The 27,887-nt window shown below is 38.9% G+C and overlaps 5 protein-coding genes across 7 annotated transcripts; 3 read left to right on the top strand and 2 right to left on the bottom strand.

Annotated features, from left to right (window-relative positions):
• The first annotated feature begins 4,068 nt into the window (after window positions 1-4,068).
• On the top strand, window positions 4,069-7,259 carry LOC114945112 (tRNA:m(4)X modification enzyme TRM13 homolog). Its single transcript, XM_029321204.1, has 6 exons — window positions 4,069-4,343; window positions 4,445-4,641; window positions 4,726-4,911; window positions 5,801-6,040; window positions 6,120-6,546; window positions 7,196-7,259. Exons 1-5 carry the CDS (start codon window positions 4,180-4,182, stop codon window positions 6,530-6,532), a joined length of 1,200 nt encoding a protein of 399 aa, XP_029177037.1. The 5' UTR covers window positions 4,069-4,179; the 3' UTR covers window positions 6,533-6,546; window positions 7,196-7,259.
• On the top strand, window positions 7,215-7,786 carry wrm1 (wurmchen 1 transmembrane protein). Its single transcript, XM_029321194.2, has 2 exons — window positions 7,215-7,404; window positions 7,587-7,786. Exons 1-2 carry the CDS (start codon window positions 7,215-7,217, stop codon window positions 7,784-7,786), a joined length of 390 nt encoding a protein of 129 aa, XP_029177027.2.
• A 384-nt stretch (window positions 7,787-8,170) lies between these two features.
• On the top strand, window positions 8,171-10,632 carry wrm2 (wurmchen 2 transmembrane micropeptide). Its single transcript, XM_085485477.1, has one exon. The coding sequence runs from the start codon at window positions 8,171-8,173 to the stop codon at window positions 8,345-8,347; it is 177 nt and encodes a 58-aa protein (XP_085341603.1). The 3' UTR covers window positions 8,348-10,632.
• On the bottom strand, window positions 9,000-21,529 carry LOC114945113 (uncharacterized). Its single transcript, XM_029321205.2, has 5 exons — window positions 21,205-21,529; window positions 14,341-14,480; window positions 13,894-14,043; window positions 13,578-13,733; window positions 9,000-13,500 (listed from the first exon to the last, which is right to left on the bottom strand). Exons 2-5 carry the CDS (start codon window positions 14,477-14,479, stop codon window positions 13,466-13,468), a joined length of 480 nt encoding a protein of 159 aa, XP_029177038.1. The 5' UTR covers window position 14,480; window positions 21,205-21,529; the 3' UTR covers window positions 9,000-13,465.
• A 410-nt stretch (window positions 21,530-21,939) lies between these two features.
• PAN3 (Poly(A) specific ribonuclease subunit PAN3) lies at window positions 21,940-27,845 on the bottom strand. 3 transcript variants are annotated; one of them, XM_029321203.2, is made up of 9 exons: window positions 27,600-27,845; window positions 25,718-25,993; window positions 25,364-25,627; window positions 24,900-25,275; window positions 24,694-24,813; window positions 24,377-24,616; window positions 23,886-24,168; window positions 22,883-23,237; window positions 21,940-22,802 (listed from the first exon to the last, which is right to left on the bottom strand). In XM_029321203.2, exons 2-9 carry the CDS (start codon window positions 25,796-25,798, stop codon window positions 22,686-22,688), a joined length of 1,836 nt encoding a protein of 611 aa, XP_029177036.1. In that variant the 5' UTR covers window positions 25,799-25,993; window positions 27,600-27,845; the 3' UTR covers window positions 21,940-22,685. The 3 variants fall into 3 exon arrangements, with proteins under 3 accessions (XP_029177036.1, XP_029177035.1, XP_085341602.1); XM_029321202.2 differs by lacking the exon at window positions 27,600-27,845 and adding an exon at window positions 27,394-27,523; XM_085485476.1 differs by lacking the exon at window positions 27,600-27,845 and adding an exon at window positions 27,052-27,351.
• Between the last annotated feature and the right edge of the window lie 42 nt (window positions 27,846-27,887).

Genomic DNA, 27,887 nt, shown 5'->3' on the forward strand with positions numbered 1-27,887 from the left:
TAATAATTGCGAAAGCGTAATTAAGAATCTCTTTATTTTATAAAAATTTTTTCTCTTTTACTCGAGCATTTTTTCTCCTTTTATAAAAACTATTTTTTTTACCTTATAAAAATCTTTTTATTCGCGTGACGAAAATTTATAGATACTAATTCCGATGTGAAAAGACAATAGGTACACACATATACACGCATACATACGGGCTCTCACAATGCGATCTTGAGTATGAACGGCGATGCATTTCGAAACGTCAAGCGTGTGCAGTTTCTTGAAGTTTTGCAGCAATTAACAGTCGACGGCGAATAACAAACTGATTTAATTAATTGCATAACTGCGAGCAGAGAGGCGGTTCTCTCCCTCTTTCCTCTCCCTCTCCCCCTCCACCCCCCGCCTACCCTTTCTACCTCTCCCCACACTTCTAATCGAAGCGGGTACATATTGTTGCACCCGTTGCGCTCTACCCCTCATCAGCCCCACCGGCAATTAATTATAGCATTCCAGGTTAGCCCGGGAATTAATTACGTCCAGAAGTTGGACGCTGGCGAGGGATCGTTAGAAATCGTCCTTCGTTAGAGTTAGGCGGGCATAGGTCCAGGTAATTATTGATAGTCTCTCTTCCCTTCGTTGCACCCCCATAACCAGGATTGCTTAGAAGGGCCGTACATAGGGCCAGGTAGCAGGCGTACGTCATTTTGACGTCATTAAACGTCAAAGTGACGTCAGTTTGCTACTTGGATACGTATGTATTTTTAACACCTTTCCGGCAAGAAATGGGGACTCGCGAATGCTTGGATCCTTCAGTTGGATCCTGAGTTGTCAAAAATTATTTTTTAAAAATTCCTTCGTCGAAGGACAAAAGTTCTGATAGGCTGATGCGATCATCTCGCAACTCAAGCAACAAACTGACGTCATTTTGACGTTTAATGACGTCAGTTTCCTATTTGGGTACGTTTTAACACCTTTCCGACAAGAGAAGGAGACTCGCGAATGCTTGGATCCTTCAGTTGGGTCCTGAGTTGTCAAAAATTATTTTTTAAAAACTCCTTCGTCGAAGGACAAAAGTTCTGATAGGCTGATGCGATCATCTCGCAACTCAAGCAACAAACTGACGTCATTTTGACGTTTAATGACGTCAGTTTCCTATTTGGGTACGTTTTAACACCTTTCCGACAAGAGAAGAAGACTCACGAATGCTTGGATCCTTCAGTTGGGTCCTGAGTTGTCAAAAATTATTTTTTAAAAATTCCTTCGTCGAAGGACAAAAGTTCTGATAGACTGATGCGATCATCTCGCAACCCAAGCAACAAACTGACGTCATTTTGACGTTTAATGACGTCAGTTTCCTATTTGGGTACGTTTTAACACCTTTCCGACAAGAGAAGGAGACTCGCGAATGCTTGGATCCTTCAGTTGGGTCCTGAGTTGTCAAAAATTATTTTTTAAAAATTCCTTCGTCGAAGAACAAAAGTTCTGATAGACTGATGCGATCATCTCGTAACCCTACAACCCAGCAACAAACTGACGTCATTTTGACGTTTAATGACATCGTTTGACGTCACAATGATGTATACGTTTGCTATCTGGGAAGGATTTATAGGACTAGATAGTAGAAAATAAAATAAGTAAGGAATAATAAACGATATTCTTCCAAGGAATCTGCTCCCCTAATTGTAATGATAACACTTGTTCATGTATTCCTTAATCCCTTCTACTTGTTAACACGACTTTGGGGATACAAAAAGGATCGTTAGCGCTCACAGCATGTTTTATGACCGTAAGTACGGGCATAGATACATATAAAGGGTGTTTCTAAAATTATGTCAGAGGTTTTGAGAGCGTATTCTAGTAAAGTAAAAGAGAAAAAGTTCCGATAAACATGGCTCCAGAAATGCTTTTCCTTCAAGTTGTAGCTCTTTAAACTTGGAAGGAAAAATCGAAAAAGCTACAAAACATTTTTCGATTTTTTTACCCATCTCGATCGGAGGAAAAGTATTTTTGAATCCACGTTGATAGGAAATTTTTTTTTTATTTTGACTCTTAGAATATGCACCCTTAAAATCTCTGACATAGTGTTGTGGTTAGATAATTTTAACTAGATAAAGATGAGATGAAAATATGTAACTTTATCTTAGATAAGATGAAGAGATGATTTTTTAAAATATTAAAACATCAAATTAAATAGCAATTTATCTGGATAACTTCCAGATAATATTATTTAACACAGTTAAAAAATATATAAATTATAAAAGGGATAAAAATATATTCATATTTTTATTTGTAAGTTCTTATTGCTTACTGCTTAAGTATTTTTATATGTTATGACTCTAAACCAAATTACTTGAATATTATTCTAGATAATTTAAGGGAAAAAATTGTATGCGTCTATATAAGATGACGCCAAAATTTTATCTAGACGATTATCTATATAATTTTATTTAGATAACAGCAAACACTGGACATAGTTTTAAAAACACCCTGTATATATTTGAGCAAAGTTCACCAATTGTATTTTTTGACAGATAGAGATAATTTCTAAACCTCGACAATCGAAACGAATATAATTTCGACAATTATTGCTCGATCTTTTAATTTTTCTTCGAAACACCTGTATTTTGAATTAATTTAATTAATAAATCGATTGTTGCGTGGACAATGAGATATCTTTAAGAGGACTATAACTCAATCAGAGAAAAACCATTTTTGGATCCATATTTTATAGGAAATTTTTTTTATTTTGACTCCTAAAATACACCTTTAAAACCTTTGACATTTTAGAAACACGCCGTATATATTCGAGCAAAGTTCGATTGTATTTTTTGACAGATACAGATAGAGATAATTTCTAAACCTCGACAATCGAAGCGAATATAATTTCGACAATTATCGCTCGATCTTTTAATAATTTTTCTCCGAAACACCTGTATTTCGAATTAATTTAATTAATAAATCGATTGTTGCAAGGACAATGAGGTATGTATCGACGAAGAAGGGGCTGATTAAAACGTTTGATTAACGATGGAGGAGACGCGCGACGCGATATTATTATTGTTTCGCAACGTGACAAGTAATAAGACTTGCGCATCAAAATTCCTCGCCAAATTTCTTCTTTACAGCGCATGACAGATACACGGCGGAATGGAAAAATAAAAAAAGGGGTGAGAGAGAGAGAAAGAGGGAGGAGGGGTTCGGTTGACACACTGGCGAGGCAATTATTATTGTGAGTGGTTGGCGACGGGGCTCCAATGATATTTTATTTAAGAAACAATCGGGTAATAGCTCGCTTCAAGAGAGGAGAGATAGATAACGCGCCGGGGAAAAGATAGAGAGCGAGCTACGAGAGCGAGAAAAGGGAATTACAGAGAAGAAGGAGCGCAGAAAGGAACGAAGGGAGAGAGAGAGTAGAGTATATGGAGCCGGGAAGAGAGGAAGGAAGCGAGAGGGCGAGAGGGTGGAAAGATGAGGGGAGGTAAAAGGTGAACTTTGAGACGCGCGGGCTGGTATCAGGGTGGCTCTACATTAGCGAATTACCCGCGCGCAGATCCCTCGACGGTGAACAATAAATACAGGGTAATCCGGAAATATTGTTCGAAGGATTCGGTAAATTCCGCAAAAATCAGTAAACCGCTTTATACATTTTTTTATACAGCTTTACTCTCTCGCTTCGACCATATATACAATTTTATTCTCTCTCTTTCTTTCATATATAGGGGAGGAAAAGGGAGAGAAAGTAATATCAATTTGGATCTTTTAAATCTAATCTTTAAACAGCTTGGAAAAGGCGTACAGCTGTCAAATTAACGCTTTTAAGCGCATTTCGTAAGCGATTTCTCTCAATTACACAATTGGTGTATAAGAAAGGAATTATTTTCGCAGTAATTTTTACATACCTGAAGAATTGCACGATGACGACTCGATAGAACTTCGTGATTTCAAGATCGATACGCGTCTGTAATCGCGCCTAGTGCACGTGGCACCCTCATCAGACGAACTGGCAGAATTAACTGAGAATTTTGGAAGGAAAAAGTGAACGGTGGCGCTATCTAGCGGCGAGAATTGTAAAAACGTCCGCAAACTAGTGTCGCTCGAAAAATATCGAAGACTGACATTGAATCCTACATAACCTGTCAAAAATAAATATTATTCTCAAAGGAAGAGGAGTATTCTCTTATCTTCGATAAGGATATGGCAAACGGTAATCACTGCATGTACTTTGTCAAACGGAAGAAACGTTTCTGCCGCATGACAGTTGGCGAAGGTAAGGATTACTGCGGCGAGCATCGGCAGGACATCGCTGATCCTGAGGACTCCGGTGACAGGAGGGTCAAGTGTCCCCTGGATCCCACGCAGCAAGTATTTACATTAATTAAAATTAAAAGAGTATATTCATGAAAGGGAGTGGGATTTTTCCACGGTTTCCCGCTTATCTAATCGACGTGGCTCTTTCTAGCACGTGTTATCAGTCGAAGCTGAGGAAACATCTGAATGTGTGCAACGCCAAGCGGGAGCTGGACGTGCAACCTACATTCATCGTCAAGGGAGTCAACTTGGACGAGGAAGTCATAGTGGCGTCACCTCATGTGCCATTGTCGCAGCTTGATGGGTCTGTGTTGGAAGCGGTGATAAGAAAGATCCACTCTGCCTATGGTAAAATTATAAATGTTATGGAATAAATAAAATATTTTTAATGACATGATGTATCTTTATATTTATATATTGTATCTTGTACAGACAAGTTACCAGACATTTCTCAAGCAATACTGCAGCATGACGTGCTGAAGAGCAAATTGAGGGATGAGACCTGCGGCAGCAATGTTAGGAAACATTTGCTGCAGAATGCATCTCTACTTGGACATTTGGAACAAGCTGGTCTTGTGCATGATGACACTTGTTTTATTGAATTTGGGGCAGGAAAAGGTATCTTGATCAGATAAACTTTTTGACTTTCTCAGTTTTTGATATTTAAGAAAAATTTATTTTTTCTCTTGGGTGTCTCGCATAAATAAATTGTTTACATTATAACATACAATTAATCAGCTGTCATTTTTTAATACATGCAGTTATTGAGAAAACAAAAATTATTTTGGAAAGAGAAAAGTGCAGTTTTTAATGGATATAAATAAAATATTTGTATACCAGCTAATAATCACATAAAATCACGTAAACTAATGATAAATATTCAATAATGCTAGATTTAACAGCAGCTATTAAAAGGATCGTCAATAACATTAAAAATGACATGTTAGAAGAAGTTTTTACGAGTTTGTGCAAAGAAACAGAATTTTGTACAAATTTAAATGGTGTGTACTTTTAGAAAATACTTACCATTAGTTTACATATATGATTATTAGCACTTTTTTCATTACTTTTTTTAATAAAATAAATTGGTATACAAATATTTTATTTATATCCATTAAAAACTGCAGATTTTCCTCTTTTTAACACAATTTATGTTTTCTCAGTAACTGCATGCATTAAAACATGACAGCTGATTAGTTTCAGCAACTTCCTATGGGACACTCTGTATATATTAATGTAATATATTTATTATATTTCTCGACTATAATTTTCGACCATAATTTTGGTCCTTCTCAAGTGTACTGTTAAAGTGTCATCGACACAACGGTGGTCTTTTCTTTCTCTCTTTTTTAAATATTTTAACAGTACACTTAAAGAGGACTTAAGTAAATAATTGCCAGTATTGGTCGACAAATATTTATTGCTTTAATTTTTTTGACTGGCGATAATAAAGCATATTCTAATCAGTAGTATTATATTAATATTTGAAATTTTAATTGTTCAACAGCTTTATTAACATACTGGTTGGGGCAGATCATAAAAGACAAATCGAATTCTTGCGTCTTGGTGGTCGACCGTTCGAGTCATCGGCACAAGAACGACAACAAACTTAGGAAAGAGGACAATCGCCTCGTGATAAAGAGGATACGCGCCGATATCGCCGATCTGCGACTGAACCAGGTCCTGGAGATCCAGCCGATCAAGTACAAAGTCGGGATAGCGAAACATCTGTGCGGCACAGCCACGGGTATACATATTTTATCGTCATTGTTAACACAAATGTTCATGTTCCCATATTTCCTAAATCAATGACGTCGCATTTGCAGACCTGGCGATACGTTGCTTGACAAAATCGATGAACAACGAGCCTAAGGTCGACGTTCGCGGCTTGGTTCTCGCATTTTGCTGCCACCACAAGTGCGAGTATTCGTCTTACGTGGGCAGAGAATACCTGCGACAATGCGACTTCACCGCAAATGACTTCTCAGTTTTATGCAGCATAGTTAGTTGGGCGACCTGCGGTTGTCGTTTAAAAGGCAAACCGCAACTCGACAACGTCGACTGGTCCCAAAAATTGGACGAACGCGAACTTATCGGACGCAAGGCTAAAACCCTGTTGAATTGGGGTCGCTTGTTTTTCCTCCAAAGCATTGGATTTAAGACCGAGCTGTTTTATTACACCTCTACCGACGTTTCCCTGGAAAACATGTGTATTGTGGCTACAAGAGACTTGACATGATGGCAATATTTAACGTAATTATTCCTATTTTAATTATCGGTAATTTTATTAGCAATAAATGCATATTTCTATATTATTCATATTTTTTCAATTCATTGATAATACTATTGTCACCATCTGTCATCTATCTTTGGTTGCACCTGCTTGATTACTAACTGCCAGTAAAACAGACTATATAGTCACAAATAACTTCTCCCCTCTATACTGGATGCCCCGCCCAATACGAGTGATCTAAGGCTATTCAAACATTCCAACGCACAAGAGCGATGCGCAAGCAGTCGGGTGTTTTTAACGCTTTACTTGTGTAAGATATTGTTATATTACCAAGCGAAAAATTAATAAAGACGACGCGACACGAGAAAGAGAAAAAAACATTGGGTACGTACAAGTTTTCACCATGTACACGCTTAATCCTTGTCAACTTAACGTACGCGTGCTTCTCGCTGACCTATTTTAGGGCTCTTGTGTATTTACATAACATACGTATACGAAGGTAACAATAGAGATATCTTTATGGCTAATTGCTCACCAACTCTAATCCGTAATAAACTTGCAACGTGTAATTTTCTCTGCCTCGTGATACGTCCAAGCCACGCCTGAAGGCGTCGAGACGGCTCTTCTTCTAGCCGCATTGAAATCGACTCCCTTTTTTTTCTTTTTCAGCGAGTGTTAACGTTGTGACATGTCCATTCTAGACGAGCGCGACGATTACCTGAAGAATCCGTACTTCAAGGGACACGAGTACGGTGACTTCACACCGTTCTACGTCGCAATAGCCCTCTGCACCGCCTTGGGTGGAGTCCTGTTCATCCTCAATATCGTATTCTGCTGGTGCACGCGGCACCGAGAATATTGGCAGAATCGCCACACCGGTGAGTCAGGAATTCCATTTTCTACCTAGCTTGTTTAGCTTGTCTTATATTCTACTTCTATGGATGCACCCAACTCTGATACAGTGATATTCTTTAATATTGTATCTATTTAATATTGTATATATTCTTTAATATTGTCTTTTTCCTATTCTTTAATAGTGTATTGTTCTATTGGGATTTAGGTAATAGGTGGATCCAGCCTCTGTGGACTGTATTGCCGCACAAGACTCCACCACTTGATCTAAGTGAACTGGAAACTGGACGTATCAAGTATCCACAAGTGAGGCACGAAATCATCCAGTACCACGATACAGAGCCACAGGGAGGCACACCGCTGCCACAGGAGTACCTAGAGATGCAAAAGCGCGAGAGTGAGATCTAAAATAGTTGACCAGCACCAACTAGTGATCAGTGTGGCATTGGAAAGTAGTGAGAGAAATACCCCCTGCTTAAAAATACGTCTAAAGCGAAGAGAGTTTAATTGACTCCAATAGAGTCTAATTAGCCCTTTGCGCTCGGTTAATCTTAATTGTAAAGCCTTTGACCCGGCTATCATTTTATTAATGCTCTCGCTACCAGTTTATCACCCATAGACACACATTGCTCTGCTTTTACGCGCACATTAGGACTAACTTTTTATTTACATTTTACAAGATAATTTATCGAAAGACACTTGCGAAGCGAGCTATTTTCCATAGTTGCACACGACATTAGTTGCAAACAACCTTGAGGAAGTAATCTCAAGCAGCATAGACAATCTCTTGCGATGGGCTTGCACGTTTTCTGGCCTGCCTCGGCCTGCCTGACCCTCTTCGTAGTTTGCGTCATAATCGTGCTTCTGAAATACGGCACACGTGTCTGCAGACTGCGACACGAACCGCTGCCATCCGATCAGGAGTGGGAGGGTAAAGCCTACTCGAGAAAATTATCCGCTTCCGTGTGAACCAACAGCAAAATGTCCCGAAAAAGTTGCGTCTATAAAATCGTTTTTTTTTTTTTTTTTTTTTTTTACAAAAATTAAATAGCCATTAAATTAGACCAACATGGAGATAAATTACTCGCAAAATTTTTATAATTCTATTCTTTTTTCGGGACACGCATCTCTTATATATTGTATAGACGCAGTATTAGAGTCGTGTAAGAATAATCTGACACATATTCCGTCCATTTGCTGCACATTTGTACTAATGATTTATATATATATATATATATATATATATATATATATATTATATATTAATATATAGACATATATGAACGTGTATGTCATCGGAAATCAGTGTAATATGATTGTTCGAAAGAAATTTTTATATATAGATTCGATCTTAATTACTTTTTTATCTCTTTAACGAGACGTCATTGAGGGAAAATGAATTTTATATCCGTCCAAATCTCTCTTTTGACGTCATTTTTTATTATATATCTTTATTCGAAATGATATAATCTCTCGAGCACTTTTGTAATTTTTGTATTAATACATTTACAAATAAAACAAATGTAATAAGAATCTTTTTCCATCTTTCATATTGCTTTGTAAAAATCTATTGTTTCGGGTTAACGCGCAATTTGAGGGAATGGATGGACTTTTCACTCTCTTGTATATATAATATTTTACTTTTATTGACAACATTGGATTTTTTTGTTACATGTGTAATGGTTACACAATTATTTTAATAAGTAAGTAGATGCATTATACAATTTTTATAGTAGTTTTTAAAGAAACTTACAGACTTTATTTTTTTGGAGAGAGAGCTACATCTTTTATATTCAGGAACTGTCCTAAACTATGTGATCCGAATATAAAAAGAAATACTGAAACCGCGTGATAAACAATTTAAACGAATATTTGTAACATTTTTCTATCTTTCTCTCTCTCTCTCTCTCCCTTTCTCTTTAAATCGTTAATTGCAAAACATTGCAATCTATACAACAAATCGATGCTTTTGGAAAATGTATTCATTTAATCTTCTTGTATCAACCAAATACGTATAAAATTTTCTGCAATTTGTAGAGACCAACAGAAGTGGCTAAAAAAATCTATTGCAATTTTTATAAAAAAGTTACACTAAGATTAAGAGATGAAACCATCAACAAGATCGATTATGAAAACCAACGATCCGTATAATAGAACGTGTGTGCTCTAATTTTTTCTTTAATTCTGACGAATAAAATTCGGAACGATCCTCTTATTATAATATCTAGAATATCTAAGAATTTTTCTAAAAAAAAAAGGTGCACGCAGATGGTAAAAGATTATCTTGGAAGAAATCTAGAAAGGGATTTTTTCTCGCAAGAGAAAAATAATGTTTCGATATAAATCGATCCTTCTAGCAGCCTTGATATAATTTCGTAGATACTGATATATAATTATATCGAAATTTAATTCGTACATGAAGTTTTTAAAATAAACGATACCACCACATTGAGAAATCTATTTCGACATTTCTTCAAAAACAGACGTTCGTCACTAACGTGCACCCTTTCCGAAACGTCCTGTATAATTTTTATCGAAGGATTTGAAAAATTAGTTTCTAGATTTTTACTGATTCGTATTCCCTATCATGCTATGTTACAATGCGATTAAAACATGAAGAGCTTCCTGCGAGCTCCACACAGAGAAGTCAAGCACGAGACTCCTGTTGCACCTGTTTCACATTAAGAGGCGTAATTACATCGCGCATTTGAAATCCTTGCTTAATTTCCTACAACCATATCACGCACAGGATCCGACAGCGAGAGGCGAAGAGGAAGATGAAATTGCATTTTGTTAAAAAAATGTAGAGTACACATTTCTCGCAGAACGACCCTCCTCAAAACAATCTGCTCTTGGGTACAAAATCGTCGTTGTCATCAGATGATCCTCATCTCTGGAAAATTATCGCTTATGTAATTAGCGCTTATTGCGAAACGGATGCGACGTTCGCGTTTCGGAAACATTTAATGTTTTCAACCGGCATATACGAGTCCACTTTTTATTTATTTTTTTATTTTGCCATTATGTGTCTTAAAATATAAACTGGCCTTATCGCAGCTTTTGGCAATCTGTAGTTTCGACTTTGAGTTAATTTATAGTTATGTCGTTCGATGGAATTGAATCTACCGGTTGAAGAATTAACAAGGACAGAGTAATTAGAGAAGACCGAGGGTGTCTACTCCCTGGGAAAACCTGGAATTTTCAGAGAATTTTTTATCTTGAAACTACAAATTACATTTTCGGGATTCGGGCAATTTTGTAAAAAAATATTTCTTTGATTAATTTTGCCTTTATATGCAAGTTGCAACTACAGTGAGAGACGCACATCCGGATGAGTCACGACTTTACACAATTCATTGTAATTCATTTCATTACATAATTGATAATGACAGAAAATGTAGTGCGAATACAAAACTTGGTGATTCTTAATTTTTTCGTTTATATAAAATAGAGAGAATATTTTTAAAAAATGCGCACATAAAATGAATAAATTAGTTTCAAAATTCTCCAATCTTTTACTTGGATTTTAGGAGAAAAATATCTGAAAAATCAGGGAAATCTCAGGGAATTTTTTTACAAGATTCGAATAGACACCCCTATAGAAGAGAGTCCATAAAACAGATAATTCTATCTTAGTCTATCAATAGATTCGCTTTTACGCGTAATGATGATATGCTGTAATACGAGAGCTAAAACTAGGCGCTTGTTGATGACGCGTGCGCTATCATTCCACGTACGGCGTCTACAAATTTTCACAATTTTCAATTCCTCTCTCTCTCTCTCTCTCTTTCTCCCTTTTTTTTTTTTTAAATTTGACGGAAGAGCTGATCTTTCAATTCCGCGATTCATTCGAGATAAAATAGAGTCGAGCCTTCATCATCAGTAGAAATTTCCCAGGTAGCAAACTGACGTCATTCGACGTCAAAATGGCGTCACTTTGACGTCGTGACGTCATTTTGACGTTTCATATGACGTCAGCTTGCTACCTGGGTTGTCGCGAGAAGGAGAGACGAGAAAGAAACCTCGTCGTATATCTTCTGAAAATATTTTGTCACAGAAAAAATAATATTATACCCTATTATTATATTCTACGCACTTTTCTAAAATTTAAAAAAAAAGCACGTCGCACGCGGATCGCACACGCGTGCGCAATCAAACATGGCGCGAACAGCTTAACTTCCTCTCACCAGACGAGCCTCTGTATACACCTAGACTTAAAAACAAATACAATCTTTCGAGGGGAAGAAGGGGCGAGGGGAGGGGAAAAGGGGGAATTTGATTTTTCACGTGGTGTCGAAAAGATTTACCAACGAGAATCTCTCTCGTACTTGACGAGACAACGAGACGACGAGATTATTTTAGTTTGATTTTCATGCTCATTCGCTTGCGAGTTTCCATGTTGCCAGTTTATCACTTGAGATATATTATTATAAACGTTAAACTGCGAATATTAACATCGGAAGTGACGACAGTCCAGTCCTGTCAAGGGGGAAGAGGGGAGGCGCCGAGGATTCCGGGGAAAATTCATTAGGCTCGCGCGCGAACATTCTGTGTATTTGTATATATATATATATATATATATATATATATATATATTTTTTTTTTTTCAATATGTTATATTTTTTTATTTTTTTTTTTTTACGTCTCGACGAATGTCATTTTGACGATGCGATTCTTTTGATCTTTTTTTGGGGGGGAGGGGGTTCTATTTTGATTTTACAATTTTCTTTGATTCTGCCATTTTGACATTTCTCGCTCATCCCTCATTTTTATTTCAATTTGCGAACCTTCGCGACGGCGTAAATATCTCCGGAATATCTCGCGCGTGTTATTTATGACACAAGACACAATTACTTTGAACACCGAACATTGTATATTTATGTGACAATCGAATGAAAGCTGTTTAGTATGACAAATATATTGTACATGATTTTTAAGTGTATCAGCAGCTAAGTCAAGGAGGGAGGTTGGGAGGGAGGGAGGGAGGAAGAGGGTTACTGCTGTTTTCTGCTGTATGATAAACAATAATAATATTAATATTAATTAATAATCATTGCGGGAAGACGAAAGAACAGCTTTGGCAGACGATCTTATATCTTCTGCGAACCTCCAAAATGGCGGCTGCTTTCTAATCGAGGAGTCTCTATATAGTCCTACCCTCGTTGACAATCAATAATGCAGATTTTGCAAGAATATACATACCAGGAGAAACCAATAAAACTTTGTTCCTTTATAAATCTTATAGATTTCTCTGAATTCGAGAGCTATATATGGGAAAATAATTGCGTCATGAATCCAAGAAATTCTTGAATTGATGAATTCGCGGTGATTCAATTGCATAAAAGTGCATCATTGATTGAGTGTCGACGAGCAAAAGCCGGTACTCAATTTCACGTTTTCGTCATCTCAAACATGTATATTATACGTGTCGGTTCCCAATCGATTCTTCGGCTGATTGCGCGGCTTAATCGTCCAAGATCTTGCGTCCAATGTGTCCATTTTTAGAAAAACCTTTACGCGATCAATAACTCTATATACGAGAGAACTCGTCGCAAATTGTGTCAATGGGTTAAATATAAGAGTTTTTACTCGAGTGTAAATATAATTTTTTTGTAATAAACAAACGCGTCTTGTCATCGAAAAAAGTAGAAACGACAACACACAAACGCGACTCTGGACCACGGATTGGTGAATCAATATTTCTCCGAGATATCGCCGAGAACAGATGTGATTACCGAGACGTGCGCACCACATTCCCGAATTATTAACAGCAATTAACCTGTATAATTAATCAACGGCAGGGCGCACCCCTGAAAGCGGTTACAGCAGCACATCACGCGTCACTGCATCCGAAATGCATGATTCCTAGGCAGTAAATTGTATGTAATAAACGCGTTTCGATTGGCGATCGTCGATCCGTCCAAATTTGTGCTCTGCCACGCAATCAATTGATAATTATCGGAGAACAGTATCAATTGATATCAAAGTATCGAGGAAAGAAAGGAGAAGGGTAAAGAAGGGTCGAAGAGAGATGAGAGTGCGCTTTCGTTGCCCAATTAGAGGAGATTATTAGAAGTTGGCGGATGATTACTGCTTGCCCGATTTCTTGTTCGACCGTTCACCTGGAAAGGAAACGAGGAAGATTGGATTTTGTCCCTTGGAAAATTATTCCGATCATTCGAGTCGCCTCTCTTCTTACCTTTGGTAGATTTTTTGGTGTTGGTCTCCGGTTTACACCTCTTGGTAAGTCGTCGCGTCTTTTCGCAGGATGGGTCGCTGTTAGCTTTCAGATTATCGGTTCTCGTCATCATCTGGTTCACGCATACGTTCCACGTGCCCTTCTCGTATCGGCATGCTACGGTCAATCAATGATCAATAAGAAACGTTTGTCCATCAATGATCGATTAAGAATAGATGTCCATCTTCTACAGATCCCAAGTAGCAAACTCACGTCACTGAACGTCCAAATGACGTATGCTTGCTGGGATTTAATGTAAATAACGTTACAATCTCACCTTTCTTGCACTTCTTCTGAATAATCTTGGTCTGCTCGCAGGACTTGTCGCCCTTCTTCAGGTTCAGAGTGCGCGACCGCGTATTAGTATTCGAGTCGCATTCCGACCATTGACCCTTTACGTATCTGCACGACGAGGAGCTGCCGGATGCTGCGTCAGCAGATGCGAAACGTCAATAGAAACAATTGAACGTAACGTCGATCAAGCAAATAGAGAGAAAGAGAACAAGAGAGAGAGAGAGAGAGAGAGAGAGAGAGAGAGAGAGAGAGAGAGAGAGAGAGAGAGAGAGAGAGAGAGAGACTTTTAAGGATGATGGGGATCGACTTAATTATGCCGTCTGTATATATACGTGCTGTATATACGTACAGAAGACAGTCTGTGCTCGATCGAGTATATTTCAATTTTATCGAGGAGAAGAGGGATTAATTGCAGAAAGAGAGCACTCACTTCGCTCTTTAGTGCCGCGCACTGTCCGTACAAGAACCTCCTTGTCATCCTCCTCCCACAGATCAGCTTCCGCTCGCGCGGTCATCAAAATCATCGACAAGGCGATGGCCACGAAAGCCAAACTCCAGTACAGCTTCATTCTGTGAAAAAAAATTGAGAACACTTCGTTAAACTTTAAAATTAGCATTGTTTTAAATATAACGGAGACGTAGTTTGCAAGCTTCTTCAAAATCGATAGATATTTCTTATAATAAATTCATACAGCTTGGGATTAATATATAAAGTATTAAAAAATTATATATAGGTGTACACAAATGTATATAGATTCTCGTATAATCAATGCAGGCTTAAAAGATTAATATATAAATTATAATAAAATTCTAAAATGTGTACTTATAAGTAGATTTGTAGTAAAAATAGAATAAAATTATTGATATATAAGTACACAAATAATTTTTTGTATAAGTTACTATGAGCTTCGAAAATAAATGTATAAAATATAATAAAATTATATATATAAGTGTACACAAATATATAGATTTTTGACGTTGGAAAAATAAGCGCGCTCTTCTTGTTATCTCTTCAATGTTTCTACGTCTCAAGACGAGTTATGGAATGCGTAATCCGAGTATCATCATATAAATTCGATAATTCAGCGATAGTGGCGACTGTATACGGTGTTCCTCTTGAGCTTGGTCAACAAATCGAGCCTTGTGCCGAATTGAACGACGAAGAATCCCACGATAAGTAAGAATCTTCGTAGCAAGATTCGTTTTGCTCTTCTTTTATTTCTTCCAAAAATACTCTAAAATCTTCTTATCTTAGCTATGAAATGTCAATTAAAATAAAAACAAGATTTGGCATTATGATAATTTTATGTACAATTGAGAAATGTCAATAAGTGACATTTAAAAGTAAAAGGTCAACTTGATATTAATTAAAATTAATAATAAAATAGGCGTTATAATTATTTTATCAAATTGAAGGATGAAATAATATTTCAGAATAATTTTCTTACTAGCATGCGACGCACTTTGAATTGTTGTTATCAAAATCCTCGTAACTATCGCGGAAACGTCAGAGAAGATTGGAAGAAATGAGTGCAACGGTCAGTAGGCTCAAGGAGATAAAAATGAAAACGCGCGACACAACTAGAATTCTAATAGATTCTAATAGAATGATATTTTTCTAAATTCTCCCTCCTGAAGAACTGGAGCGATCTCATCTTGGTCGTCCGTTGGACTTAATTGAATCCTTTGCGGGTTCTCGTTCCAAGACCTACTTGTCATCATCGGGCGGAGAAGATCCCCAGGAGATAATCGCAATGAATCTTAACGAGAGCGGAGCTCGTTTGCTGCTCCGAAAAGTTTAATAACCCGGCACGTTTAACGAACGTCACAAATTCCGTCGAATTTAACGTCGACGTGTGCGATGACACCTTTTGTCGTCCGTTCGTCGATTCTCCTCGACGTATCGTCGACGCATCGTCGATGACGTATCCCTTTAATAAAGAGATTAACGATTTTTTTCCATTATCTCTCCCCTCGTGATTCACTAGCTGTGACTCATTAAAAGGGAACCTCTATGATGTTTCAATTGAATTTTTATTTCAACCCTTCTGTCGTGCATAATATTTCACCTTTTCATCAATGTATGGACGCTAACTGCATATTTCGATAAATTGCATAATCTTTTTATAGCAGCTGCTAGACATTAAATATTCTTCCCTATCATATTTCAAAAGGTTTCTTAATACAAAGGCTTTTTGTTTTGAGAGGACAAAAATTCCGATACATTTTTTCTATTATCTCTCCTCTCACAATTCACTGCTATGATTCATTAAGAACTTTTATGATGTTTTAATTTCAAGTTCAATCGAACTTTGATTTTAACCCTTCTGTCAATGTATAATATTTCACTTTTCTATCAATGCATGTATGCTAATTATATATTTCGATAAATTGCACAAGTTTTTATAGCAGCTGCTGGACATTAAATATTCTTCCCCATCATATTTCAAAAGGTTTCTTAATACAAAGGCTCTTTGTTTTGGGAGGAAAAAATTCCGATATTTTTGTAAGATGTAAAGTTGTTTCGGGTACCTATTCATTAACAGAAGAATTAAAACTAACGAGTTTTTTTCTATTATCTCTCCCTTTGTCGCGATTCACTAGCTATGCCCCATTAAAAGGTCTCTACAACGTTCTAGTTTCAGATTCGATTAAAAGTTCTATCAATATATAACATTTCATCTATCAATGCATGGATTTCTGAGTACCAACTGTGTATTTTTGATAAATTGCACTGCAATCATTTTTTTATATCAGCTACCATCATATTTCAGAAGATTTCCTAATACAAAGGCTCTTTGTATTTTGTTTTGGGCGGAAAAAAAGTTCGGACACATTTTTTAGGTATTATTCATTGCCGCGATTTGCTGATTCATTAAAAGTCTCTACAATGTTCCATTTTTAGGTTCAATTACCATTTCATTTTAACTCTTCTATCAATGCATAATATTTTATCTTTTCGTGAATGTTCCCAACTGTTAACTACAATTTTTGAATAGCAGCTGTTGGACGTTCAAATACTCTTTTCCTTATTTCAGAAAGTTTCTAAATAAAAAAGACCTTTGTGTATTTTGTTCGAGGCGATAAAAAGTTCCGACACATTTTCAACATTTAAAGTCTGCTTTGGGTACCCAGATACCGTTCATTGACAGAAGGATTAATTAAGATTAATGAATTCTTTTCAATTATCTCTCATCTCGACTTGTCAAAAAGTCCAGAGGACGACGTCGCAATTTCGATTAGAATTTAATTTCGAACGAAATTTTCAGCGCGCGAAAATCCCGCGAAAGGACGCTGATTATCATCAGAGCTTCTGTTCCGTCGTGCTTCGGAAGCTGGAGGATTGATTTATCGGAGGGTGCGCGACGATACGCACGCATAAACGATTGACTCAAGGTCTTTCCTTAGATCGATGCGGTCGCTTCGCGTATGTGAATGTGTGTGAGGCAATCGCCCCGCAAACTAATAGCCGGAGAAATTAATTAATTACTCGATGATATACAGTCGGAAGAGACAAATTCGGTGACCGACACTTTCACATCTCTCAGCGGTGATAAATTATTCTCTGTGCGCCGTATATATCGAATCTACATAGTATAAGCCATGAATACGCATACAGTGCCATAATTTCAGTCCGCTCCGCCGAATCCGAGGGATGGATGGGGATTCAAGATTCAAAGACGAACCTTTCCGAGATCCTGCGAGTTCAGCTTCACTTCAAAGCTTCTCCGGGGCTCTCAAAGCTCTCTCCGATTCGAAAATTCGGATCAGAGGGTCGAAACGCGAATATGATTGAAAGACAGAGAGATGAAGGCATCAAATCCAAGGATATACATATAGATGAGAGGTGAAAAAGGAGCCGATGAATCTAAATCGATCCTTTCGTCGATGAATGGGTATCCGTATACCTGAAGCAGCTTTAAATGTTAAAATATAAAGGATGTTTGTATTCCTTTAAGGTTCCCGTCGTGTCATGTTGAATTGTGATGCCAAAGGCGAGAAAATCCCTTGCGTGCCATTTTTAGATGAAAAGATATTTTGAAGAAACAACACTATGAAACTACTTTTTCCTCTTGACAGTCAATCAACAGCCGTAAAATGATCCTGATATCAGACTTTGTCACACGGAATGGCGCATGTGCAAAGACCAGACGGACTGCACCTCGCATTACAATCATTTTACAGTCATTGATTGATTATAAAGGGAAAAGGATAGTTTTCGGACTATTTTAAAAGTGTGCTAAAGCCATCTGAAGTAATGTTTCATTGAAATAACTTTTTATCTGAAAATGGCACGCAAGAATTTTTAACATGTGCTTCCTCCTCGACTCTGACGTCATGATTTCAATATGGTTACCAAGGAGCCAGGAGCTTAAATTAATCCTTTTGTCGATGAACGGAGCAACTTCAAATGCCGAAATATAAAAGGCTCTCTGAAACCTCCTAAAAAAATAAAAAAAACAAGAGTGAAGAAAAATGATTGCAGCGCAATGTGTTGGTACTCGCACACCTGTGTGTTGATAGAAAGATGAAAAATGTTTAAAAATCCCTCCGACACTGTGCGACGTACATTTCACGTCCTTCCAGTCATTCTCTCCATTAGTCGACATTGAAACAATCAGTGCCCGTCAGTAATCTTGGCGAACCAACCACGCACACACATACATGGGGGTACCAATATCTCGGTTCTCCTCCCCTCGCAAATCTCCGCTCTCGCGTTGAAACAATTCGCATAGGGAAAATCGTTCAATTCGCGTACGGATTGACGGAATTGACAAAATTATCGTCGCATCAGGAACGCCGGACGCGAATGAGACGCACGAGAGCGGACGTTGCTCTTCGTTCAAGTTTCGTCGTCGAAGGCCTATTGTCAGCCTCGCAACGATGCGAGAGAGAAAGAGAAAGAAGGTGAGAAAGAAGGGAGAAAGAGATATCGGCGAGCAAAGCAGATAATATGTCGTCGAATATAGACCAGAAGAGAGATACATACGTATCCGGGAGAACGAGGGGACGTTGCCCGATGTCCAGATATACCCACGAGAGTTTGTGGATATTGAGTGCTCTCGTCTCGATTTTTTCCCTCCAATTGCTCCGAAAAAGAAGAGATTATTTTTCTTTAATCGAAAGGAAAACGAAGAAAATTGCTCAATATTGCTAAACACAGAAGGGGAGATAATGAAACGTGCGAAGATGTGAATGAAGTGGAAATTCTCACGTCATACTTGAAGTATGAAAAAGTCTAGAAATGTCCAGAGAATGCGCGTTTTTAATTTATCAATAACGAGGGGGAAATAAATCCGCAGATAAAGCACGACCGAGGCGCGATATCAGACTTAAAAGGCTGACAGCACTGAATTAAGTGCGAAACAAGCGCACGATTTAACGTTACCCCTTTATTGCTGTCATTTAAGACGTATATATATGCTGAATATAAAAATATAAGCGTATGCTAAACTTTTGTGCTCGTCAAAAATATCGCGTTTCTGGAATAAAAAACTTCAATTTACCCCCCAAAGGTAGGCGTTCTTTCGGATTTCCAGTCTCTGGAAAACTTGGTGTTTTAAGAATATATTATTGCTCTCTGAAACTTTCCACAGTTCTACGGAACTTTGATTGTTTTCGAATTCGAGTAGATAACATAAAATACCAACTTATCATCATGACAAGTTAGCGGTTGATATATTCTGACTCAACGCTGAGATATCACTTCCTTCCTTTTATCTTTTTCGGACAATGACAGCTGTACAAAGCTACAGATCAGAAAATGTCAAAATATTTTCACCATACATTTCATCTATTCTTCTATAACTACTAGTTCAGAAGAGACCTTTCATTTATCTTCTGTACTAGATTGTAGAAGCTAGAGGATAGATCGAATCAACATGGAAAAGCTAAAAATAAGCTGACAGATAAGAAAGGGAAAAAATCCTAAAAGATAGAAGCTAGAAACAAGATACAGATCAGAAAATGGACCAAAAGTATTCTCGCTATATATATTCCATCTGTTCTTCTACAACTACTAGTACAGAAAACACATTACATTTATCTTCTGTACAAGATTGCAGAAGTAAGAAGATAGAGTCAACATAGAAGACCTGGGCGACAGATAGCAAGGGGAGAAAATCCTAGAAGGTGAGAAGCTAGAAACAAGCTCTATCCTTCAGCTTCAACGCTCCGCTATTGCGCTCGCGCAAACGGTATATAAATAGCTCGAAAATGAGGGGTTAAAAGGTTACGGCGCGTCTCTGTGCGTTGCGGTCCTAAAAAACGACCCGTGGTGTATCGTTTCGCAGACCTACGCGGCTGGTCACGCAGCTGTAGAAAGTAACGAGGGCAAATTAGTCATCATTTCGCTCGGACGCTTGTGCGACGTAATCGGGACGAATTGTGTTTGCCCCCGCGTTCGTCTGCGAGGAAGAAAATTGCCGACGAATGTGCGTGCGAGACCTCTTATTTATGCTGGAAGAAAAAAAAGACGTTTAATCCAATACAACAATCCTATCCTTTACAATTTCCCTTTCAAATTGGTACATCATCATAGAGAGAAGTATAGGCTTGCGTTTCTTTTTCGCGTTAAACCTCCACCTCTGGACATTTCTAGACATTTCAGGTACTTGCCCAACATGTACAGAGTTCTTGGAAAAATCGCGTGCGAGAAGTTTAATCGAAAATCTAATACGGTTTCCTATCCTTTACACTTCGCTTTTCAAATTGGTACATCATATAGAACAAAGTAGGCTTGTGTTTTTTTCTTCGCGTTAAACCTCCACCTCTGGACATTTCTAGGCGTTTCACGTACTTGCCCAACATGTACAGAGTTCTTGGAAAAATCGCGCGCGAGAGGGAGAGACTTTTATGGACTCTAGGAAAGATGCGCGCTTCCATTTCAGGTCGAAGACGGAAGAGCAAAGAGAGAAGAACCGCCGAAGGGTCGGATGGAAGAGATGATGAAGAGAACGAGGGGGAACGAACGGAACGGAAGAAGCATCGATCGTTGTTGCGTCGCAGACGAGCGCGCACCGTTGGAAAAGCCTGCTTTTATAGTTGTGCGCTTCTCCGGGAGAACAACCGCGCGCGCTGGACCAAACGGCAAAAAAATCTCCTCTCTTGGAGAAGAGAGAGAGATTCCAGGGGCGGGTCTCTCCGCTTCGCTCCGCTCCGCTTCGCTCGCTCGCTCGCTCGCGGAAAATCGATCAGCAGCGAGGGCCGGGCGGCGGCATTCCGTTCTCTCTCTCTCTCTCTTGCTCCCTCGCTCCTTTCTTCTTTTGCCCTCTCGTGAGAGGGACAGACTCACCTGTCACGGGGATGCCGAACTATGGGCCAAGCTCAATCAGCTTCCAGGCGCACCACCTCCGGGTCCACTTGGTTCCGTAGTTGCAGCGACAACGCGTAGCCGTGGAGAAGACACACTCAAGATGCTGCGCAGGGGAGGATGCCGCTTCCAAGTGGCGATGTGATGATGATGATGATGATGATGATGTGACTACGTGCGATGATCGGCGCGTCCGTGCGAGAAGAAAGGACGTGTTGCCTCTTCTCTTGCGATGTCGTCGACTGCTACGTGTTGCTGCCGCCACTGGCACTACTGCCGCCGCCGATCGGAGTCATCCCCCACCCTGGGATCGGTCACGGCGGCATCCCTCAGGCGCCACGCATATCCTCCTTCCTCTCCGCACCGCTCTGCCACTGCCAATCTTCCCCTTCTTCGCCGTCGTCACCATGGTGATCATCCCTCCTAGGAAAGAGAAAGGCGAGACTGGATGAATAGAAATAGAACCATGGAGAGAGAATGAGAGAGAGAGAGAGAGAGAAAGAGAGTATACAGGAGGTTTCAAAGTTACTTTGGAGCCTCCTAACTAGAGACTCTTGTTGGATCCTTTTTTTATTTTCGGAATAAAAAAAGATATCAACATATGAGCCACACAGTCCATTTTCTGGATGTTGTTACATCTTACACTTGAGAAAAGGAAACGGGAAACTAAATCGTTCTGGTGATAGGCGAGAAATAACGACAACGCGTTACTTAGGATTGCTTTCAAAAATAAACATTTATTTCAAAATTAATGCTTACCATTAATGCTTGTATCCTAAAAACTAAGGTCTCTATCCTAGACACCGATTGTGTTTAGGTGTTGTCTTAAGAAAATCCCTTAAGAATTTACTGCATTGTTAAGTTGTGTACAGTTTGTTTTTTTCCTTTTATAGTACCTGTAATGGGTTTTTATAGTGCGAATCCAAATCTTAACCGATTCGCAAAATCACATGATTACCCCCCCCCCTCCCCCCTCCTTCGAACCTACATCTTTAAGAGAGATCAAAACTCCAAAGAGAGATCTCAGAATCGATAGATGCAAGAATTCGAAGACTCGAAGATTCAAGGATTGCAAAATCCGATAAAAGGATTTTGAAATCCGAGCGATTCGACACGAGTCTATAATACACAAGAATTCCAAAGTCTAAAGACTCCAAGATTCAAACTGGATAAAGAAACCCAAAGAGACTTAAGGACTATAGATCCTTAACATTTATAAAAAAAAAAACCCGAAAAATTTAACGTCTTACCTCCTAAATGCAACGCATTTGATGCGGTCATACCTAATTGATTCGACGAGCAAAATCATGTATACAAAACTGAGTTGCGCGTTTTTTATCACCAAGCAAACAATTCGACAGTTCTCACTCTCCGGTATAACTCGATAAAGAGTAAAATGATAGTACCGCTAAGTGACGATATCACAATTATGGTTCGGAGTATGCGCTATCGAGGACGCTCTCTTAAACAGCATCTTTTGTAGATTGTACCAGTTCTCCAAATGACGTTTCCAGACACTGTCGTAACTCCGCGTAACTTACCACCAAAACACTTTGCTCGTCTCGAGACATGAGACATATCTGTAACGATACAGATTTCGTGATTACCTTCGTAATTACACCTGTGCTTTCGCGTTCAAAAAATTATTCAAAATCTTTACCTTATCCTGCGAGCCGGAATCGAGCTTATTTAAACAAGCTACGACGTGCGCCAGATCCAACCAGGGCCTGCCATCGGCTGTTACTTGATGAAACACGTAGTCCCTAAACAATTTGAGCATGTAGCGATCGCCTGTCTCCGCCCATGTAGGTTCCATATTAAGCTCCGGCCTCTCGTTGATGGTTGCTAGTTTGACCAGCAACTTGAATAGTCGTCCGTTCTCTATTTCCTTGGCAACTTCGTTCTCTATAACGTCCAATCGTAACTGGGCGGCATCTAGCTGCGTATAGAATCGCGCACCAATCATCGGCATGAGATCCGTCACGCTCTTACGGGGTTGACTTGACAGCAAATATCTAAAAATATAATTATGCACATAAATATAGTTATAAAGTGCTATTGAGACTTTTGGTTCCGCAACACATTAGATTATAACGTCAGAAACAAGACTTGTTTTTCTTACATTATACATAAAAAAAATTTTTTTTATATCATAATTAATATTATAACTAGTATAGATTTTTAGAACTATGTTAAACTGTTTATTCTCTGTTTATAAATATTACGCGAAAGCTTTGTATCAAGCAATACTATTAAGGTCTCTGGATCCTCGTCGTGGCCATGTTAAATTGTGACATCAAAGATGAGCACATGTTAAAAATTCTTATTGTTAAACTCCATTTTTAAATGAAAAGATATTTCACAATGAAACACGATTTTAAATGGCTTTAGCGCACTTTTAATACCTCGAAAACTATTCTTTTTCCTCGACAGTCAGTCAACAAAGTTGTATGTACAAAGACCAGACTGGGCCTTATATTACAATCATTTAACAGCTGGTGAATGATTATAAAATGAAAAGAATAGTTTTCAAAGTATCTTAAGAGTGTGTTAAAGCCAAGTCTGTTTCATCGAAATGGCGTCTAAGAATTTTTAGCGCGTTTTCTCGCCTCTAACGGTACAATTCCAACTTTGGCTACTGATTGAAGGGTTCGCAAACTTACAGAATAAGATTTCGAAGGTCAGTGGAGTAGGAACGTGTGATCAGCTCGATGGAGGCTGACATATTGTCGCGATGGACGGCGATGAGACTCCGACATGCCAGCGCCAAGACCAGCTTGCCGAGTGCTACCAAATCCTCTTGCTGATAATGCGGGATGAGAGTGAGTGGATTCGTCGTGTTCCCGTCTAAAGTGACCACGTCTGGAATGGCGACGCAACTCAAACGAAGTCGCGTCCGTGATGTAAGTAGTACCTTAGTGGGATCTAAACATCTGTACGCTAAGCCTGTAAAGTTTGTACAAGTCAGATTAATGCTCAAATTAAGCTAATGATTAACTTTCTCAAGCTAATGAGAATAAAATAAATAAAAAAATTAAGATTTAAAGACTCATAGATGTAATAATAAGTCGGACTTTACAAGATTTTGTAACGGAACATATAATATTTACTGTCCTTGAAGCAAAAAAGAAAAGCGAAATTAATGTGTACTAACCAGCAGCGTGAATAACGCGAAATGCGGCAGTGAGTTGAATGATATAGCTCCAAATAACGCTTTCCGCCAGCATACTGCTATGCTGTTGCCTCAGAATAGTGTTTTTGGTGTGACTGTAAGGCCGTGGCGCATTGGGATCCGACGAGAATGGGTCGGTGTAACCATTGAGCTCGGTCGAGGCGAAATGTTTATTCAGCAACGTCTCCGAAGCGGGATGATAATCGTAGACAAAAACCATGGCTAAAAAAAAGCGAAAAATTCAATCAATGTGTAATTACACAAGAGATAGGCATAAAATGCGTTTCTTAAATACGTACAATGATCACCGAACGCTTTGGTGGTGAAGACTTCTTTCAGCTGAACTAGATTCGTGTGCGATAGCCGCTTCCACATGTCAACCAGCACCATACATTTTGTGTTTGTGGAGAGTCGGAAATCTAGTCGGAAATCCAGTTCGATTATGTCAAGTGTCAAACTAGCGACCATCGTAAAGAAAGGGGTTCTACAACACACTTAAACTCACCGTGCACACGACGTAAACAGTATCGCGTGCCAGTCTTGATATTGGTGGCCTTGTAAGTAGAAGTTTGATATCCCAAAACCGTCGAGGCGGGTTTATGCATCGGCTCCAAAGGACATAACTCGTGGTAACTGTCAACCTCACTGGGCAAGTCGGGAAATCGTATCACATCGGGCTGTACTAACGTCAATGCATGCTTCTGCAGTATATCCAGCCGCAGACTTTCGCTGACAAAGTAGCTGGGAGCAATTAGAGGGGGTGGGGTGGAGGGAGCAGAGGAATTATTGGAGGATGGTTGTTTCGTGGTTTTCACAGGTTGCAGATGCGATGGTGTACCTGGATAGATATAGCCAATCTGCCCTGCTGCTACGTGTCCAATCTAACATAAAGAATACGATGCAAAAATTTAATATAAATGTCACTTCTATCTCCTTATTTAAGACAATTAAAAAGTCTTGTGCGCTTACAGCCTCACTGCCATCTTCCGCTCCAACAACATGATCGTTGGTTGCATTTCCAAAATAAAAATATGTAGTGCCACCTACATTCTCCTGCGAATGGGTGTAGGAGTTGTTAAAGAGATTCGGCGAGCTGCTATTGCTACTTGTAAGGCCTCTCCCTGGCACAAATTCAGGACTGGCAGTTACCTTCTTCTGCGAATCCAGAGAAAGATTGGACAAGTGCTTGGTCACTGAGTTTGTGCTCAATGCTATGCCAGAACCTGGACGATTCTGTTGACACAAAGAAAATTTACACAAATTATATTAAGATACTTTCTCATATTACCGTTAAAATAATTTGTAGAAAATAATCAAAGTTACCATGTAGGTAGCAAGCTTGGATTCCAATGGTATTCCTCCATTTGTCTGGGGATTATATGGAACAAATATTGATGGATCCATTGCTTCCTCTGCAGCCACTGCATTTACTATTTTCGTTTCTTACTCTCTTTCACTCCTTACTCTCTGTATTGTCCTTAATTAAATTCACTGCCCACTTTCTTCTCGCACTGACTTTTACACGAAACGCTTTCTCTTGAAATGTTCTTCTCTTTATCTTGCAAATATAAATCAGTGTCCCAACCTCTTGTAACATATCTTTAAAAATCACGAATAAAAATATTTGTAGAATCATATAAAGATACAAGGCAAAATGGAAAAAAAATATAAGCGCACATATTTTAATAAATATATTATTGCCCTTTCATATAAAATCAATCATTGCAGCACTAAATATATGTATATACCCATATTTAACCAAACAAGACCATCCGCATGAGAATCAACAATGGCTCGTCAGCTGCAAATCTAAGTATATCACAATCTAAACAATACTTCTTGTATCAAAAATTCATTGTGTATCGAGCAAAAAAACCAAGTTATAGGGGTCATTCTAGGGTTTCTTCTCAGGGTCACAACTTAATATACATCTAATAAATATATATATTACTGGAGACACAATTTTGTTTCAAAGTTTAATGTAAGTTCAATCATCGCAACACTAAATATGTATATCTAAATCAGACTTTCTGTTTAAAAATCGACAATGGTTCGTCTTCAGCTGCAAAACTAAATATATACTAATCCAAACAATACTACTTGTATTAAAAATTCATTGAGTACCAAGCAGCGAACCCAAGTGATAGAAGACACAATTTTGTATCAAAGTTTAACACAAGTTCAATCATCTAAATATACATATCCAGACAAGACTTTCTGCTTGAAAATCAACAATGGTTCGTCTTCAGCTACAAAACTAAATATATACTAATCCAAACAATACTACTTGTATTAAAAATCCATTGCGTACCAAGCAGCGAACCCAAGTGATAGGAGATACAATTTTGTATCAAAGTTTAACACAAGTTCAATCATCGCAACACTAAATATACATATCCAGACAAGACTTTCTGTTTAAAAATCAACAATAGTTCGTCTTCAGCTGCAAAACTAAATATATACTAATCCAAACAATACTACTTGTATTAAAAATCCATTGCGTACCAAGCAGCGAACCCAAATGATAGGAGATACAATTTTGTATCAAAGTTTAACACAAGTTCAATCATCGCAACACTAAATATACATATCCAGACAAGACTTTCTGCTTAAAAATCAACAATGATTCGTCTTCAGCTGCAAAACTAAATACATACTGATCCCAACAACACCACTGGTATTAAAAATTCATCGCGTACGCGCAAAAAAGCCAAGTGACAGGGGTCACTCCAGAATCTCAGTTCAGGGTCGCAACATTATTCGGGCTAATGGAAAATAAAACAAAGAAGCTCGAGCGAGCAATTCCGACGCGAGGAAGGGAAAAATAAGGAAGAAACAACGACGGGAGCACGCAGCAATGGCAGCTGATTATAACAACAGGCCGAAAGAGGGGAAGAGCCGAACAATGCGCTCGGCTCGTCCGTGCCGCAGGTGACGGAGCACGGTGGAAAAGCGCGAAAAACCGACGCCGCCGTGCGGAAAGAACCGCATATATCTACCTCGGATGCCCGACGAGTCGCCGACGACATAACCCATTCGTTGTGTCACCGCTGATCTCTCCTCAAGTCGGCGCGTCGCTTCTCGCCGCCGAAGGAGGACGGACTGACAGACGGACGGACGCTTCTCCTCTCTCTTCTCTTCTCTCTCTCACTCTCTCTCACTCTCTCTCACTCTCTCTCTCTCTCTCTCCTTCGCGGGCTCTTACAGCAGATTCTCCGCTCGCGCTGTCACATCGGCGTCGCTTCCCTTCAGCTCCGGACGACGAACAGATAGAGATAGATAATAAGACAGATAAAGGTGAAAGCGCCTCGGCTTCGACTCCCTTGATGACGATGCCACCGTATGCACGGGATATACATGCGTGCGTTCGTGCGTGCGTCGTGCGTGTTTACCAGATGGCCGTCGCGGGGCTGGAGGGGCGCGAACCCTCTCTCCCTATTTTCTTCCTCCACTCTTCCTCGCCCTACCCTACGTGTGTGTGTGTGTCGTCGTC

The sequence above is a fragment of the Nylanderia fulva genome, unplaced genomic scaffold, assembly GCF_048542155.1.
Source record: "Nylanderia fulva isolate GAGA-0341 unplaced genomic scaffold, ASM4854215v1 Scaffold37, whole genome shotgun sequence".
In the NCBI taxonomy this organism is placed as follows: domain Eukaryota; kingdom Metazoa; phylum Arthropoda; class Insecta; order Hymenoptera; family Formicidae; genus Nylanderia; species Nylanderia fulva.